This window comes from Ictalurus furcatus, chromosome 22 (assembly GCF_023375685.1).
Source record: "Ictalurus furcatus strain D&B chromosome 22, Billie_1.0, whole genome shotgun sequence".
Classification (NCBI taxonomy): Eukaryota; Metazoa; Chordata; class Actinopteri; order Siluriformes; family Ictaluridae; genus Ictalurus; species Ictalurus furcatus.
In genome coordinates this window covers 17119056-17137990 of record NC_071276.1, presented here as the reverse complement: position 1 = coordinate 17137990, position 18935 = coordinate 17119056, and the positions used below count along the sequence as shown (strand labels likewise).

The 18935-nt window shown below is 39.3% G+C and overlaps 1 protein-coding gene across 1 annotated transcript in view; it reads right to left on the bottom strand.

The window, feature by feature from the left end:
• The window catches only part of nos1 (nitric oxide synthase 1 (neuronal)), a 58774-nt gene that overhangs the window by 14000 nt on the left and 25839 nt on the right, over positions 1–18935 (bottom strand). Inside the window, exons 11-20 of the mRNA XM_053654144.1 lie at positions 16079–16180; positions 14965–15159; positions 13635–13720; positions 12060–12204; positions 9824–9928; positions 8731–8786; positions 7228–7344; positions 6747–6921; positions 4325–4463; positions 2380–2458 (exon numbers count right to left, since the gene is read on the bottom strand). Coding sequence (XP_053510119.1) covers positions 2380–2458; positions 4325–4463; positions 6747–6921; positions 7228–7344; positions 8731–8786; positions 9824–9928; positions 12060–12204; positions 13635–13720; positions 14965–15159; positions 16079–16180 — 1199 coding nt within the window. The remainder of the gene's footprint in view (positions 1–2379; positions 2459–4324; positions 4464–6746; positions 6922–7227; positions 7345–8730; positions 8787–9823; positions 9929–12059; positions 12205–13634; positions 13721–14964; positions 15160–16078; positions 16181–18935) is intronic.

The window sequence follows — 18935 nt, the reverse complement described above, 5'->3', positions numbered from 1 at the left end:
TTGAACACATGGGATTCGCAAATGTTTTATGCGACGTTTCAAATTTTCACATAAGTTAAATTCGCAACTTGGAATTGAACTAGTGCATCTAGTGAGTGTTCCTGTGCAGATTAGTTGCTCAAGGTTATAGGGAAGAACCTCTGAAGCTGTTATTGCCTACTAAAGAGATGTAAAATCATTAATACGCCCTTTCTATACAATTATGAATATTCATTATATTTAAACCTATAGAGAGTTCTATTGTTTATACATCACTTTAAAAGAGCTGTGCCTGCTCTGATCATGGGCTCACTCCTGGTATACAGCTGAAGTGATAAGTCACTGCTGCTGTATTGCCGAGGTGTGTTTCCTCTGCGGAAGAAGAATAAACGTCTCTCCTTTTGATCTAGAAGATTGTCTGCTGTTTGTTTGCTGAATTGGGTTTTTTCCCCAACAAACTTCATCTTTATGTAACGGTTTAAAATGATCCGATGTCAACTCTGCCGCATTTGTAGTTGTAGGGATGTTAACATGTTAAAACATTACCATTATATTCATTTTTCTCTTGTAAACAACGTTCTAATGTTGCATTCAACAGAATAAAAAAATCTGCAAACACACATCACACTCGCTGTTTAAAAGTTAAAAGTCGTAAGAACACTAATGCTAGAAACTTGCTCATGGCTGAGGCTAATTTATTTAGCGCACACATTGTTAATAAAGACCATGTAAAGGCATAATAACAGTGAAAACAAAATAAAATCATCAAAATGATCAAGATTTACCTGAAATTGATCAATTAATACATTACTAAAAACGACTCGAGTTAAAACTACACTGTATTTACACTTAGCATCCACTTGCACCCTTGTGTCGAACGCAACATTAGCGGTCAGAAAATGGTCATTTCTGGAGTAATCAACGAAAGCATTAGAGCCACATGTCCTCTGTTAGCTCGGAATATTCCTCAGGCTGTTTCTGGAAACTTATAGTAACTTACAAACAGAGAGTATAAGCTAGCTATAAAGTGACCATTTTTATTCTAGCTAACAATCATGCTAGCTAGAACGTAGCGGGAGAGTTTCTATGTTCCCAGGGTCCTACTCAGTGTTCCCAAGATTTATATGCCACATAATGAACACATGGTGATTTAAAGCTGGAGTTAGGCTTCAACATAAGTAAGAGCTGGGACATGTTCATACTTAACAGTTTGTTCCTTTTATGTGTTTTATAGGCTACAGTATGGAATTTCTTCACTTTAGTGTAAGAACACATTTCAGTATTGTTCACGCATAGTTCATTTACCTCAAAAAATCTGAGGAAACTAATGACCTCAAAATTTTTAAGTTGATAAATCAATTTCTTTAAGCCAAATACACTTAAATATAACAAGTTTGAGTAAAATTTTTGTGATATTTAAGTGTATTTGGCTTAGAGAAATTGATTTATCAACTTAAAAATTTTGAGGTCATTAGTTTCCTCAGATTTTTTGAGGTAAATGAACTAAATCAGTGTGGATGTATGAATTTAGACCAACAGCCATTCTTAGAGCAGCACTAATGAGAGTTTGGCATGTCCGTAGTTCATAACTTTCAAAAAATTTCAAGTTTGGATGAAGGATGGATTTTAAACTAACGTATGTTGTTATACGTTTAAATATGTCTTTGGTGTTTAAAGTTAAAAGGTAATAAAGTTAATAGGGATCTGGGAACATGAGTCCTGAATACAGAAAACCTTTGGGAAATTTACTTAATGTGTGTTAACAGAATAGTGAACTGGGTAACACAGGACCCTGGGAACATAGGAATGACCCCGAACGTAGCTGCTAAATAATTAATACGAACAATGAAAAGTTCAATACTCAGTGACCATAATATCAACGAAAAATATGTTGAGAAATTTACTAAGGCTCCTCGGCTAAACTGATCTAATTACATTTAGCATGGACTACAAACAAAACGTCAATGGGATTCCACTTTATTGAAAAACCCCGAACTCATTAGCTCTGAGCTATATAGTGATTTCTAAATTAAACCATTAAAACCATTTTTAGGATGAATTTATTACTAAGCAATAGTTCAGGATATTCCTCAGGCTTTCAAACAACATTAGGAATTTTTTCTCTTCCGCTTCTCTTTCAACCTGTGTAGACTTTACATGTTTCACACATTGTATAACGCATAACAACAAGACAGAGCTAGATCTTAGTGCTGGTAATGCAACGTGATCTGAAAGCACACCGCTCTTACACCTCACAGAGGTCGCGAACAGCTCGCAGCTTGCTATCAACGTGAGTGTGTGGAAAACATGAACCCGACGGTCTCTTTGGTGCGCACTGCATTAGCGCACTTAATGCTTTTAAAGTACTCTGAGGACCAGCCATGAAATCAGATCACTTACTTTGACTTGACACTCTGAAGATTCTGTCTCATCAGGAACTTGGCACCGTACACCTTCTTCCTGTGAATGCTGTAAAGAGCTGAGGAGGGAATACAAGCCTCAGTCAACAGCTTGAAGCACACAACCACTTAAGAAATTCAAAATGACCGCCCTGCCTTTAAAAAAAAAAAAATATATATATATATATATATATATATATATATATATATATATATATATATATATATTTCTTTACACCATAAAAGGAAGGTGTGGAAGTATGAAGATTCTTTGGAAATCCATTTTGGAGCTATTTTATTGCTGATTAAGTTGAATTAGCAAGCTCTGTACCCCACTGTAAAACCAGATAAGTTCATTTACCTCAAAAAATTTGAGGAAATTAATTACCTCAAAATTTTTAAGTTGATAAATCAATTTCTTTAAGCCAAATACAGTTAAATATAACAAAAATGAACTCAAACTTTGTAATTTAAAATGAATTTTTGTTATATTTAAGTGTATTTGGCTTAAAGAAATTGATTTATCAACGAAAAATTTTTGAGGTAATTAGTTTCCTCAAATTTTTTGAGGTAAATGAACTTATCCGGTTTTACAGTGTAGCATTATAAACTTGTAAGAGAATAACCAGATAAGAAAAGTCCCATGCCAGGCACCAGCACTGATTTAGATACTAGCTCACTTATAATCGCAAGCTAGTGTGTTGTACAAAAGGAGCTAGCATATAGCTAACTTTAATCTGCACAACCCACCCACTCTGGAGCACAGACCAGGAAATGACACACCCAAATGTAAATAGCTGTCATTCAAGAATCCTTTAGACAGCATGCATAATAGTCTGAGCTCCCGTTTTGTCTAGCAGGTTTTGATTTGTACTCCTGACACAAATGACCAAATTACAGATGCTAATTGATATAAATGTTGATATGTTACAGCGGTCATATGAAGCCGTAAGTTTGAGATCTTTCGATAGATGTGATTTTTGTCAAGCTTTAATAAGTATACGTTGGTTAATTTCTGCTGTAAATGACAGTAAACATAGAAAGGGGTCAGTGGTGACGTCATACGGCACAACAGGTTATAATATAGCTAGACCCATCAACAAAAAAAACTCTAAACATCACACCATAAAAATACACACTCGTGTGGCTCAAGTGACACGACATCATATGAATTTAAAAACGAAATAAATATGACGACGTGTTTGGCTTTCATTCTGTTTCTGAAAAAGGAAAACACGATCTTTTCATACAACTTGAGATATGCAAATCGCATGCAAATTGTACGACCGTGTTGGAGATTCCCGCTGTTAAAATGAATGGTGAGGGTACGGAGATATTTTTCGAATGAGCTATGAATTAGTAATGCCATAAGATTTAATATATCACAAAATTGATATTCAACCATTTTAATTCAGAATAGCCAAATACCACCATCTGTAATCAGAACTCTAGCATACAGATGTGTCTGAGCAAAAAGTAAAATAAATAAATAAATAAATAAGCATCTCTAAAGCGTAAGTCGAAACTCTGAACTATAAATGTGGATTTGTTTATTTATTTGCTTGATAGTTTGTTTGTTTATTGGTCAACAAATTCTGCTCTTCACTCAGATAGTAACATAACACTAAAGTCACAAAATCTAGCTAACCAAGGATACTATCTGCTAGCTACTTAATTCTATTCAAGACTCCACAACATGCACCTCACATAACTTGCTGTTGACGTGTATCGAGCAGTTCAGTTTAACATTTCACATGAAAATGTATTAATCAATAAAACATCACACATCAGGGTCAGTATGTAGGTTATTATGTTAGATGGTTTTGAATAACTCTTCATAATTAAAATCAAAACACTGGCTTCGTGGAATGAAGAATCACTGTGTGTGTGTGTGTGTGTGTGTGTGTGTGTGTGTGGTCTTGGTGGATCCCGAGGCTGCACTATACCTTGTGTTAGTGTCGGCGCTTCAGCTGTGTATGTCATGCGGAACTTGCTCTTTTTCCAGCTGCGGTCGTTACTAATCAGCGAATCGTTCGCCTTTTCAATGTTCACGTCGTCGCCGACACAGAAAACGTCGCAGGCGGCCTGGAGGATCAGATATTAAATGTTAGAGCTTAGTGTCTAAATACATTTGCTGGAAGAAATACATTTCAAGTATTGATTTATATCCATCCATCCATCCATCTTCTATACCGCTTACTCCTTCTTCAGGGTCACGGGGAACCTGGAGCCTATCCCAGGGAGCATCGGGTACGAGGCTGGGTACACCCTGGACAGGGTGCCAATACATCGCAGGGCACACTCACATACACACTCACACACCCATTCGTACACTACGGACACTTTAGACACGCCAATCAGCCTACCATGCATGTCTTTGGACTGGGGGAGGAAACCGGAGTACCCGGAGGAAACCCCCGCAGCACGGGGAGAACACGCAAACTCCGCACACACAGGGCCACGGTGGGAAGTATTGATTTATATTCCATGATAATATAAATAAAGTCAAATCATCAATTCCTGATGTTGCTCATGTCACTGATTGTGGTACTGTGGTGATCGAGTGTAAGTTCTCTGATGGATTTGAGATATAAGTTCAAAGTTTTTGTTTTATTTCCTGCCAGGGGTAGCACAAGCACAAGTCTTTTAGGCCATGTGACAGAACAGGACTTGCCAGACATCTTTATGTAAAAGGTCGTACCTTTGAGCCAGTAGGTCCTATTGTCCCCAGCTTTCTCACCTTATTTCTACCAGTTCCTGCTTCCTGTTTTCCTTCTGTTCTAGCTCCGCCCCACTTGTCTCTTGTCTGATTTTGTCTTGTTAGTCTGTATATACACATTCCTGAGTTTGTTTGTGTGCTTTGCCAAATCTTGTTGCAGCTTTTCATTTTTGCGTTTTTATTTGTAGTTATATTTAATTACTCGTTTACAATTTTCACACGCAGCTATTCATCCATCCATCCATCTACCAATTTAACATGCATCCATCCATCCATCCATCTATCCCTCAATCCATCTCTTCATCCATCCATCCATCTACCAATTTAACATGCACCCATCCATCCAGCCATCTATCCCTCAATCCATCCATCCATCTCTTCACCTATCCATCCATCCATCTACCAATTCAACATGCATCCATCCATCTAGCCCTCCATCTCTTCATCCATCCATCTACCAATTCAACATGCATCCATCCATCTAGACCTCCATCTCTTCATCCATCCATCTACCAATTCAACATGCATCCATCCATCTAGCCCTCCATCTCATCATTCATTCATCTACCAATTTAACATGCATCCATCCATGCATCTCTTCATCCATCTATCTACCAATTCAACAGGCATCCATTCATCCATGTAGCAATCCATCCATCCACACAGCAATCCATCCATCCAGCAACCCAGCCATCCATCAGTCCATTCATCTATCCATCCATCCATGCACCAACACAACATCCATAAATCTATCTACAGTACAAATTCAACATGCATCCATTCATCCATTCATCAAGCAATCCATCCATCCAGCAATCCATCCATCCACCCAACCAACCATGCGCCAGTCCATCCATTCATCTATCCAGCAATCCATGCACCAATCCATCCATCCATCAATCCATCCATCCATCCAACCAGCAATCCATCCATCCATACACTAATACAACATGCATCCATCCATCCATCCATCCATCCACCCAATTCCTGACTCTTGTCTATAATTGCACTCTTGCTCCCTAATTCCTACAAAGTGTACTGTGGCTGCTGCCTTTATAGTTTTTTTTTTTCCTACTTCTTCTGTTTCTAATTTCCTTATAGTATGTACACAATCTTAGAAAAATGGGTTCCTTTGGAATTCTTTGGATAGTTAATCAGTCTAGTTTTCTAGAGGGGTACTACATACAACAGTTTCTGAAAGTAAGATCCTTCATAGAATCTTTGAAGTTTTTCACAATCAAAAGAAGCATTTAGGGTGCTAGGTCGATTTTTTTCTAAAAATGTAATACCCTTTTCTTTTCTGTGTGTTGGATTCTTATATATATATATATATATATATATATATATATATATATATATATATATGCTGTTGATTATGATGCCTGCATGTGTTCTGGCCACTGCTATGTACTTTAACCTTTGATTCTTGGATATACATAAATAAAAAGAAAAGTTTCAGATTTATTATAGTGTGGTTTCACATGGTAACGTCTTACAAATCATCTTATATAATACTAAAAGAGCTTCATATATGAATAAGAGAGTCTGCAAACAATTACCCTGGATCTAGCCGAGCCAACACTGATTCTTAAAAAAACGTAATCTCATTACTATGATGTCCACAGGGCATACGTGTTCATTGCAAGTACCTTGAAGACTTTCTTGGCCCAGGTTCTAAAGGCTTCCTCTTGGCCACACAGTTCGTCTCCCTCGCCCATGCGGAGTATGCGCTCTCCTCCGAGCTCCTCGAACAGCGTGTCCACAGCGTGGGCAAACGCACAGAAGTGTGGGTAGGCCCGGGAGCCAAGGCCAAACACAGAGAACCTATCAGAGACATTCAGAAAATGAAAAAAACTAAAGTGTGGGCAGGCCCTGCGGCTCCAAGGCCAGTAACAGAGAAGCTACAGGAGAGGGATATGCACATAAACACACAAGTAAGAGGGTTGCTGGCCTGGAACCTGGAACAAACCCACTTAAATCACACAGATAAAGAGTGTGGGTGTAGCCAAGGCTGGAGATTTAGATACGAAAACATAACACACAAAAACACACACATTGCAACGGGATATAGTGTATATAAATTTAACGACATTGATGTACGACAAAAACGCACACTCTGTTTGGGAATACCTGACGTTAGCGAGCGGTCCTGTGCTCTCAAAGTGGGCTTTATGCTCAGGTTCATCGCTGGAGGACTTCCGAGTGTCCGAGTATGAAGAGACGCTGTTGAAGCGCACCTTGTAGCTCCTTCGAAAGAGCAAACATTACTTACTGAGTAGAACATGGACGTGAAACAATAATGGAAGGAAACAACAATTCAGGTTGGATTTTGGTTGCTAATTACAAATTTCACACTCTTAAGGATTAAATTAAAGGAGCGATTTGTCCTTTTAGCACCTTCTGCTGCTTTAATTGCGACGGCAATGAAAACATTCGCCTTCCATCCACAACCCCTCTGCAGAAATGACACGTTTCTTGAGGTTTCTTTTCAGGAAAAGGGACAGAGCTATACAGCACTGTTTCACCTGGAGGCAAGGCTGATTTCAGGGCCAGAAAAATGTCAACAGAATCCTAAAAGCCAGATGCATTGCATGGCAATATTGTTGATAGTAATAATAATAATAATAATAATAATAATAATACATTTTATTATTCCTATTATTTATGATTCTTTTATTAGTATTTTTGAAGTGTAATATTATTATAGCTTTAAACACCTTTAAAGTTCACAATCTGCCGCTTTAATGCACAGTTTGTGTTTACACGTATTTGTAATTCGTGATTGCTTTCTGAAAGCATCCATTTCTGCTACACAAATGAGCCAGATAGTAAGATTGGTTTACTTATTCCTCCTTTGAGGAAGAAGATACTGTCTTTAGAAAGAAAACATAAACAGGGAGAGGTCATATTTACAACAACTGCAATGGTAACTAGTGTAAGTACTACACTGATCTGGTCACTATGTATGAGTGAGGTCAACTGGGAGCTTATTGACATGCGGTCTGACACAGAAGGTGACTATAATGAGTAGCCGTATATTTTGAAAACACCATCTATCTATGCATAAAGGGTAGGTTATATAAGGTTTAACTCTACAAACCTTTTTGGTTTGTCCAGCTAAGGAAGCCATGTAAATGACCTTTCGCTTGTCCTTTGTGTAAAACGTGTGTTTAATTTGACCTACTGGAGGAAAAGTTTCTATCTAGAACCTTACAGCAGACATAGTTTCAAATAAAACCCTTTTACAACAGGTAAGAGCCCTTAACTTAAAATGTCACACCAAAATGCTTTACTCAATACACTGCAGCGTCACTCACCACGATGCGATCGAACACGTCTCAAAATTAGCATGACAATCTGTTTCAAAACCCTTCACAGTGTGGAAACACATGTAGGAAAAAAATCCCGAACCCGCAACTTACCGCCTGCTTTTGGTGTTTTATAACGACTGCATGAATATTCGAGTGTGTGTCTGCAAAGGACACTGTACAAATTAATGATGGCAAAGCTACTGGGTGGGAGGAAGAGAAGAGAACCACTTGTGCATGTGTGTGTGTGTGTGTGTGTGTGTGTGTGTTTAAACACGCACACACACACACACACACATGCACACACATACACACACACACTCACTTTCTCTCTGTGCTGGTGGTTGGGTGTCTCATCTCCATCAATGCCGTACCAAATTTCTGCATCAGAGAAGCAAAAGGGGGGGTGGGGGGGGGCAGGGAGACAGAAACAGAGAGCAAAAGTCAGAGAGAATAAAGAAAGAAAGGAAGAAAACAGAGACAGAGAGACCGAAACAGAGAGATAGAAAGAGAGATAAAGACAGAGAGAGAGAGAGATAGACAGACAGGCGGAGAGAAAGACAGACAGAGAAACAGAGATTGAGAGAGGGAGACAGAGAAAGGGAGAAAGGGAGAGAGACGACAGGGAAAGCGAGACAGAAAGAGAGAGAAGCAGAAAGACAAAGACAGAAAGCAAGAAAAACAGAAAGACGTATAGACAGACAGAGCAAGACAGACAGAGAGAAAGTGAGAAAGACAGGCAGAAAGACAGACAGAGAGAGATTGACAGAGAGAAAGACAGACAGAGAAACAGAGATTGAGCGGCAGAGACGGAGAAAGGGAGAAAGAAAGAGAGATGATAGGGAGAGCGAGACAAAGAGGCAGAAAGACAAAGACCGAGAGCAAGAAAAACAGAGAGACATACAGAGACAGACAGACAGAGAGAGACAGAGTGAGAAAGACAGAGAGAATGTGAGAAAGACAGAGAGATGATGGGGGAGAGAGAGAGACAGAAAGAGAGAGAGGCAAAAAGACAAAGACAGAGAGCAAGAAAAACAGAGAGACATACAGAGACAGACAGACAGAGAGAGACAGAGTGAGAAAGACAGAGAGAATGTGAGAAAGACAGAGAGATGATGGGGGAGAGAGAGACAGAAAGAAAGAGAGGCAAAAAGACAAAGACAGAGAGCAAGAAAAACAGAAAGACATACAGACGGACAGAGAGAGACAGAGTGAGAAAGACAGACAGACAGAGAGAAAATGAGAAAGACAGGCAGAAAGACAGACAGAGAGAGAGAGCGAGAGAGAGAGAGAGAGAGAGAGAGAGAGAGAGATTGTCACTTAATGAAGACCACCTCAGCCTGTGTTGAGTGTGATTCCCAGCAATCATAAGTGTAGAAATGAAAGAGGATCATGTGAATGAAACAGCATTCGCTCACCTCTCCGTTCTCAGGCGGGTCTCCGTTACCGAACGTACTGGTGACCGCCAAAACCAACGTCTCGTGCTCCAAGTGCACAACGTCGTAATCTTCCATTGACATGACCTGTGAATACGCAGTCAAAGACTAAAGCACACACTCCGTACCTCAGCTTTAACACATACACACCCTTACCTGGCTAACACAGAACAGTCATCTATACTGTACGTTCATTTGTATTACACACAAACACAGTACGTTACATCAATACAAAGTCATTTAGAAATAGCTCAAATGGACAGAAACGCATCGTCAGGAGCCAATGAAGCAAAATAGGATGACCTCCTCTCTCTCGCCTGTCAATCACGGTGAAACACTAGCCGATCGTGTGCGTCTGTGAGCTCGTGTATGTCAAGGAGGGCAGATAGAGCTTTAATCCCTGTGACTCACAGTTTTAAGAAGTTGCAGCTGGCTCCTCGCATTAACATTACATTTACGGCATTTGGCAGATGACTTTATCCAGAGCGACTTACAATGATCAGAAAAAAATTTTATAAGAGCGCAGTTGAGGGTTAAGGGCCTTGCTCAAGGGTCCAGCAGTGGCAGCTTGGTGGTGCTGGTGGTGATGTTGGGATCTGAAGTCCAATGGCCTAACCAGTTCCTTGGTTTGTAGCTGTCATGTTGAATGAACGATAATGAGTCTTTATTGATCACATATACATATGCACAGTGAAATTCTTTTTTTACTTCCTGTATTCTGACTTCCTGTAAATAAAACTTAGGGTTTTATCCTGAGAGGATGAGTCTACTGGCGTTTGCGTAATTTCCACGACATAGGTTAACAGCAACGGAACCAATGGGAATGTGTTGAGCAAAATCGGCAAAGACATGATACACCGGCTGAGAAAATACGTAGCGGGTAAGAGCGAGCACATGTTGTGAATAATAAAAACAAAACGAAGTACATGTAGTTTTATTCTCAGTGGTTTGTGGTTTTTCAGACACCCTGTGGGTACATTTCAGTTGATGCTTTCTACGTCTTCAGTCTTTCCTGTCTCAAAACTCTGAGCAGATTCGCCCGAGATTCGTAGCAACCGTGATCTGTAAAGGGTTCCCTGGGAATAAACTGCTCGAGAATCTCTGCTCTCATGACTCAGCAACAGCAATCTTCCAAGAACAAACATTTACTTACTGGCTACATGTTTGGTTTGCGTATCTTCCTGTCAGACTGACATTTGCGTTTAGTTTACAAGTTCACGTCCTTCTAGACGTGGAAGGAGGACGGGCTTCTTAAAGGTCCGTGTGCCTTTAATAGAGAAGAAGTAGGAATAAGCAGCTCAGTTCCAGCTGTGGGCGGGGCTAATTTCTGGGCTGAATCTGAACTATCCTCGTGCGTTTCATGCCTTGCGAGTTCTTCTAAGGAATCTTCGAAATGATATGATTATTACAGGCTTGGAGGCGATTTTAAAGATTACAAACTGCACCTTCAAGAGCCGTAATTCCGCTCCAGGGCATGTGACTGTTAATTCAAGCTAATATCCATTAAGCCGGATTAAAATGACAATGACGCTGGCAGCTCAGAGCAGCGTAGCATTGATGAACTCTTCACTCAGCACTTTAACAAGGTGCTAATACGCCGCCATGCAATTACGAGTGAAGACGTGGCAGTGTGTGTGGATTAGTGAATGCCTTCAGGACATGATGAGACAGAGAATGCGAACGACAAAAAAAACCAAACAAACAAACAAACCGAGCTCTCACGCCCAGGTCATGTTTATTCAATCACATATCACCAGCACTGTCAGAACGAAAAATCTATATTCCTGTCCTCCATGAAAAGTCCACGCTATGTCACACAATCGTGCCTTTTTTATTTTCTTATTTTCTCTGAAGCCTCACACAGCCTGGGGTGTCTTTTGATCTTATCTTAAACTACAGCGCACCACTTGGCTGAGTAAATTCTCGCGTGTCTCTTGGCGATTTACTGCATGGGAGGAAAAGAGATTGTGACAAAAGACACATTCGCGCCGTCCAAGCTCTGCGCTCGGCTCTCCTCGGTGTGAAAACAGATCTGACGCTCGCTCTGCAATCTGCAAGGCACCGAGAACCGACCGTGCCGTGGCCGAATCGAAATGAAACGTCTGGGGTGTTTTACCGCTGAGAACTGAAGCCGTTCGAAACACAACTGCTTTGTTTTGAACAGGTTCTAAGCACTGTTTCGTTCCAAGACTGCAACGTGGTCAACGTGCAATGTTACCTTCGCATCGAAAGCGTGCTTGAAAATCTCACAGAGGGTCTTTGCATAGTCCTGCGATTTCCCCGTCTCGGTGGCGAACAATATGGTGGCCTTGACTCGCTTGGCCATGGCCTGACCCATCAGCTTAGCCGAGAACTTCACAGCCCTACACAAAACACACAGATAAGCACAAAAAATGATTGAATTTCTCTCCTCTAGCAAGATAAGATCTTTTCAGTTAAATCTTTCATGTTCCGTGTCCTGGAACAACTTGACCGCTGACCTGACCTCGATTGTGTAAGCACTGAAACCATTAAGACCTGCAAAATAGCTCCAGACTTTCAATATGGTTTATATAACAAAGTTGCTGAAGTCTTGAATCTGATTGGTCAGAAGGTGTTTTATTCATTTTCTTTAACGGTAGCGCTGATCATAGTGATGGGTGCGATGTACTTGCTCGAATACGTTATCATTTCTATAGTAACAAGTTATCCACAGGGACACTTACGGCAGATGTTCCCCATAATCTAAGCCTAATAATAAACGTATATAAAAAATGTCTTGTTATTTGATATATATATATAAAATAAGAAAAACATATCATTCTCTTTTCTTTTTTTTTTTTTTTTAAAGTTGAGGCTAGTGAAGGAACGACTTTTTATAGCTTCTATAGCATAAGTGATTACACGAACTAACAGTGAAGTTACGCAACTTTATACGGACGAAAAAAAATATAACGTTGTGTATTAATTAATAAATTGACGATTGTCGGAAAATTGCTGTGGGATAAGAGGAATAAAACACTCTGGAATGTGCTGTTGTAGGAAAACATTCAACTGGATTCACTGAGGGTGACAGAAGCCCAGGCCACATCACATCACAACGATGCATCGTGGATTATCTTCCCGTAACAGCATGTCCCGAAGTGTTTAATTCCTTATACAATATCCCTCTGCCTCACGTCTCAGTGAGTGGACCTGTCAGAGAAGTGTGCACGAGTAACGTAATGTAAATAAAAGAAATGAATCAACGTCTCTTTGTATAATTTAAACAGGAACCTAAAGCGTTTCTCCTTTCAGACAATATTCTCATTCTATACACTGTGTCATATCAACACGAGCCTTTTCTTTAACAATGACGCCACCACAAAGATCCATCTGCTTACATCCTGCATGTAATTACAACAGTTAAAGCGAAGTGGGAGTCCAAATTAAAAAAAGAATGAAAACACATTAAACTAAGTCCTGATTAGGAACCTTGAAGATGATTGAGTGAGCTACACTGCTGTTTCATTTCCTCACTTTCCGCTACCATTGCGATGCGTAATAACGCAAATGTGGTGCAGGAACACACGGAGGATACACTCTCGCTCTCGCACACACACGAGCACAGACGAAACCTGTCTCAAAGGCAATGGCTGTCAATCATAATCACAATCAAATGGCCAATCAAGGCTGTGGAATGCAGAGCGAGCAGGATGGAGCTCCTTGTGGCATATAGTAAAAAAAAAACACAACACATTTTACATTATAGATTATATAAGGAGAAAAAAAAAAACAGGAAGAAAATGATGGAAGCGTTTCCATGCGCACTCACTTGGCGAGTTTCTTAAAGCCGATCGCTCTTTTCTTGGTGGGAGTGCCGTTCACTCCTTTCCACACATGAGTGTTCCAGGGGTCAGTCTGCAGAGAGGTATAATCATAATTCATCAGCAGTAAACCTGCATTCTATCCAGGGTGCTTCCGGATCCATCCGGATCCATCGATACACTGATCTGGATAAAGTGCTTGGATGAATAAATGAATGAATGAATCAGTGAATCATTATGGAAAGAATGAATCAACTCTTCCAGACCTACAGTCTTTTACAGCCGTTCTGCTTTGCTTTAAAATGAGTTTTGCCTTTTGTTTTCGCCTAATACACTGTATACAATGATATACTATAAATAGTATAAGTCCATATATACATTACTAGTCCATAAACATTTATTGATTGTGGTACAAACTAACGTCGCATAAAAGGATTTGAACTACTCAGGTCAAAACGGGTTAAAAATAATACTAATGATAATTTCATGGCTTTATATGAGAGGATTCCTGAACAGTTGACGTTTTTTGTTTTTTTTTTAAATTCAAGAATAATGGCAACAATACACTTTCCACAGACTTTATCTAGATTTTTAAAATGTTTTAGATATTATATGTTAAAAAAAGTTATTGTGTAATTGTGTATCATAAAATGGGGAAATATTCTGTTAAATACTGTTATGCTACAGTATACAGAGGGGGAAATAAGTATTGAACGCGTCAACATTTTCTTCAGGAAATATATTTCCAATGAGGTTATCCACATGAAATTTTCACCAGACGTCGGTATTAACTCAAGAAATCCGGAAATATAAAGAATTCACAACATCAAAGTCCGTAAATGAAGTCGTGTGGAATAAAGTGGAATGACACGGGAAAAAAGTATTGAACACGCTAACTGAAATGTATTTAATACTTAGCGGAGAAGCCTTTGTTTGTAATGACGGCTTCAGGATGCTTCCTGTATGAAGAGATTAATGGGCCACAGTATTCAGGTGTGATTTTTGGCCCGTTCTTCTAAACGTATTGTCTTTAAATCCTGTTCAACTGGATTCGAGTCAGGTGATTGACTGGGCCATTCTAACACCTTGATTTTTTTCTGTGAAACCAATTGAGAGTTTCCTTTGCTGTATGCTTATTAATGCTTCTTAATCACATTTTTACCTGTATATCTTCAAATGTTAAATAATTTCCAGACGATAAACACTGTCCCATTTATATATACAGTACATACAGTATACAGTGTGTTGCACAATTGATTTCTTATGATAATTTCAGAAAGCTTCATTTTACAGTGCTGGCAAGGACAAATGTAGGAAAGTCTTTCCCCTTGTGTTTACCTGGTATTCGAAGGAAGGTGTGAGGCGGTAGTTGAGCAGCTCCTGGTGGAAGACGGGCGTTATGCTGCCCGACATTGGAGGAACGATCCACACCCAGTCACCCGGGCATCCACCTCTCACCCGGTACTCGTTCTCCATGTGCTTCATGAAGGACTCTGTGGCTGAGTGATGGTCCACGATGGTCACCTTGGACATCTGAACATGTGAGATTATGGTAGAGTACATATCTGAATTATGAGGTAATGATAATAACCGAATTATATGATTTGGACACCTAGGTGTAACTGTCAATAAAGGATTATTTTAAAAACGCTTTAAAATCAACCAGCGAATAAATAGTACTTGTTTATAATGAGAATTTTTTTCCAATCGCTGAACTGTGACGCTACAGTTTGGATTGCAATTGCGATCCACGGATCTCTGCGACAAGATGCAATTTATAGTCTATGCAACAAATAATTCCTAAACTAAGCAATGTGTAAGGCAGGATCATCGCAGACTTTTAAAGGTCAATAACTTTGTGAGAAGAAATGGATCCAGGGACCAGTGAAAAAACACAGCTCATTGAATTTCACTTCATTCAAATGCGTACATCGGTTCCACGTGAATGAACGGAGCTACATTAACACAATTACAAAATACATCCAGCATGATTTGATCATGTATTTTCAAAGCCCTGGATAAAAATCAAACCTTGTGCTCTCGATCAAACCCAAGTTGGTGGTATTGCGAGGCAGCCACCACACCTGAGTTGGCCAGGTCAGTTTAATTCTCGAGTCATTTCTTCTCGTCAGCGGCAAGATTTTACAACGTAACTGTATCACGTTAAAATGAGATGAATTGATCGTGCTCACTCTATACAATTTAAACTAGTAATTAAAAACTCATTTAAACTCAATTTCGTATGAGCAACGAAATCGCATTTTGATGCCTAAATATCTTCACGTAAACTACCGACCATATATGATCTTTTCTTCAGTGTCATTTCTGGAGCCAAACATTCCTTACGCATAATCAGACCATAAACTCCATATGATTAACCCCTTAACGAGTACAAATAATGCACTTTGTTAAGAATTAATAGACACAATCGGCAATCCGTCCTCAACAGCACCTGGTAACTGTAAAGAACGGCAATATTGATTTCCACCAGTGCCTGGTCTTTCCACAGAGAGGATGTCTTCCTGGTGTCCAACCCCATCATGGTGGCTACTTCCTGTTAAAACAAGAAGGTGCAAGGTTTAAAACATGGCTGACTTGAAACCATTTATAAAGTGTTTCCGTCACTGATTACGTTTACATGGACAGCAGTAATCCTTAATCTGAGTAAGATAATAATGTGATTAAGGTGTTTACATGAGTCGCTTTTAGAATATTCCTGTCATGTTCCTGTTTTACATGTTTTAGAACATAATTAGATTAACAGCCCGCGTCATTACGTCACCGCGCCTCCGACGTCCCTCCAGAATTTCACGTATCAACATACAGTTCGTCTTTGTTATGGTACCGTATACAGTTTTGGGTGTTTTTTTTATTTATTTATTTTTTACAAACGCTTTAAGTGCAGTTAATCATTTGTCATGCTGTACGTGCTAATAGACAACTGCTTGAAGCGATGGGTGTCTCCCAAATCGTGTAGTTACCGTCTATATAGTAGCCGAGATATACGTATTTTTCCCCACTACAGGCCTATAGTAGGAAAGTATGCGATTTGGGACACAGCCGTACGTAAAACTGCCGTGCGTGATCGTGTCCTGTCACAAAATGCGGTGAAAACTCTCACACGACGTTCATAATGTGATTAAGGTGTTTACATGTCACTACTACACGTCCACAATGCGACTAAAACAGGAGTACTCCACCTGTCTTAATTTGATTATTGCTTACTTCGGTTATGACCTTAATTAGATTAAGGTAAGTAAAAACTGCTGTTTACATGGTAGTTTCTTAATTAGAGTATGGTCTCAATCGGATTAAGAGTGGATTATTGTTGTCCATGTAAACGCAGCTACTGAAATCATCTGAAACGACTCATTCGTCTCATTGTCTCGTTAACAAGCCAATCCGAAAGTTACACGCCATCCTTCAATGGGGAGGAGCTTGGTGCGACGGAGTGGAGAAAACACCACGACAGACTGCAAGGAAACTCTTCACGTCTGTGCCATGGAGTAATTTTGCTAACACTATGAATTCTGTATTCACATTGCATTTTAACGTTAGAATTCACACATAATATATTATAATGCCTAAATTAAGCGCGTAGAAATGCACATTAGTTGTTATACACACTTTACAAAGCATGAGTATATGACACAAGTGCTTATAAAATGTATATAACACACTAGGGCATGATTCTAGATCATTGCAGGCTTTAGAGGAAGTAAATGATTTTTTTTTTAAACAATAAAAAGTCTTTCAGAAGGCTTACGCTAGGCATTATACGGTATTTTGCATGCTATACATGCTTTATAATGCAAGCCAGCGTAAGTACTACTTAAGTGTTTATAAAAGGTATAGAACACATACTGTAGTAAGGTATGATAACAGATCATTAAATGAAGTTAAATCAAGCTTTATAGCGTATTACGTATACCATATTATGCAATGCTGTGTTATGCATTATATTATTTTACAAATGCTTTAAAATGCAAGATTATATGTATGAACTGTACTTTTTTTTTGTTGTTGTTTTCAGAGCACCGTGATAGGTCATTACAGGCCTTGGGTGAAGTGGACTTTTTAAAATGCATGCAACAAGTACTTATAAGCGTTCATGTAGGTTTATGACAGCTGTTATAAGGTATACGGCATGGTCTATAAGACGTTATGAATGCTATATACATATAAATGATGTCCACGCTGTATGTTCTATATATGTTCTGTTTAAGTGCTTATAAAGGTAAGGAATAACAAAGTAACACTTCCTATGAATACTGCATTCATAATGTATTATAACATTTAAAACGCTTGGAAAATATACGATTATATAAACACTTGCGAAGCTTCTTCAATCAAGCGTTCCTATGAACAGATATAATGCGTTACGTAAGCTTACTTTAAGAACTCACATACGTACTATCGATTAAAAAAGTGTCGCTAGAGCTACTTACGTGCATTTATATAGGCGTATGTCAGGAGTCGTAACGAATTATTCATGCTACACGACATTATAATACGTTATGATTACAGGATTCATAGGATGTGTTACCGGTAAATATATTTTACTCTAATAACATGATAAAACTGTCATCATTGCTGTCATTCTGTGCTCAGTCATGCAGATAAAGGTAGTGGACATTAATGCGCACACAGGTGGGTGTTGTGTAACATTCCACAACCTTCTTCACTTCCTCCTCCACATAATGGTTATGGAAATGAGATCTCTGAGCCTGAAAGGAACGATGTGTCATAAATGATTACTTTTTTTTTATTGTTTAAATAATGCATCTCAAACTATGTCTCATTTCAACACCTTCAGTTCTGCCAACTTCGTACATATAAGTGATCATCTCAGGTCCTGGAAGCATTAGAAAACAGCATAGGGAGCAGCTGTGGCTCAGGTGGTAGAGCGGGTTGCCCGCTAAACGTAGGGTTGGCGGTTCGATTCCTGGCCCACGTGACTCCACATGCCGAAGTGAAAGACACTGAACCCCGAGTTGCTCCCGATGGCAAGCTAGCGCCTTGCGTGGCAGCTCTGCTACCACTGGTGTAAGAGTGTGTGTGTGTGTGTGTGAATGTAAAGCACAGTGTAAAGCACTTTGTCGAACTATAAGTGCAGATCATTTACCTTCAGTGGTAGTAGTGGGATAACTTAATAACTATATCTCAGGTCGATATAGTTGGCAGGATAATTCTGCTATAGAACATAAGACGATAAACGTGTGTCATCAGTGAATGTGTTAATGTAAAGAGTGAGCCGTGGGGAATTTAAATTCACCTGGACTAATATAAGGTCATGGTTTAATCAGAAA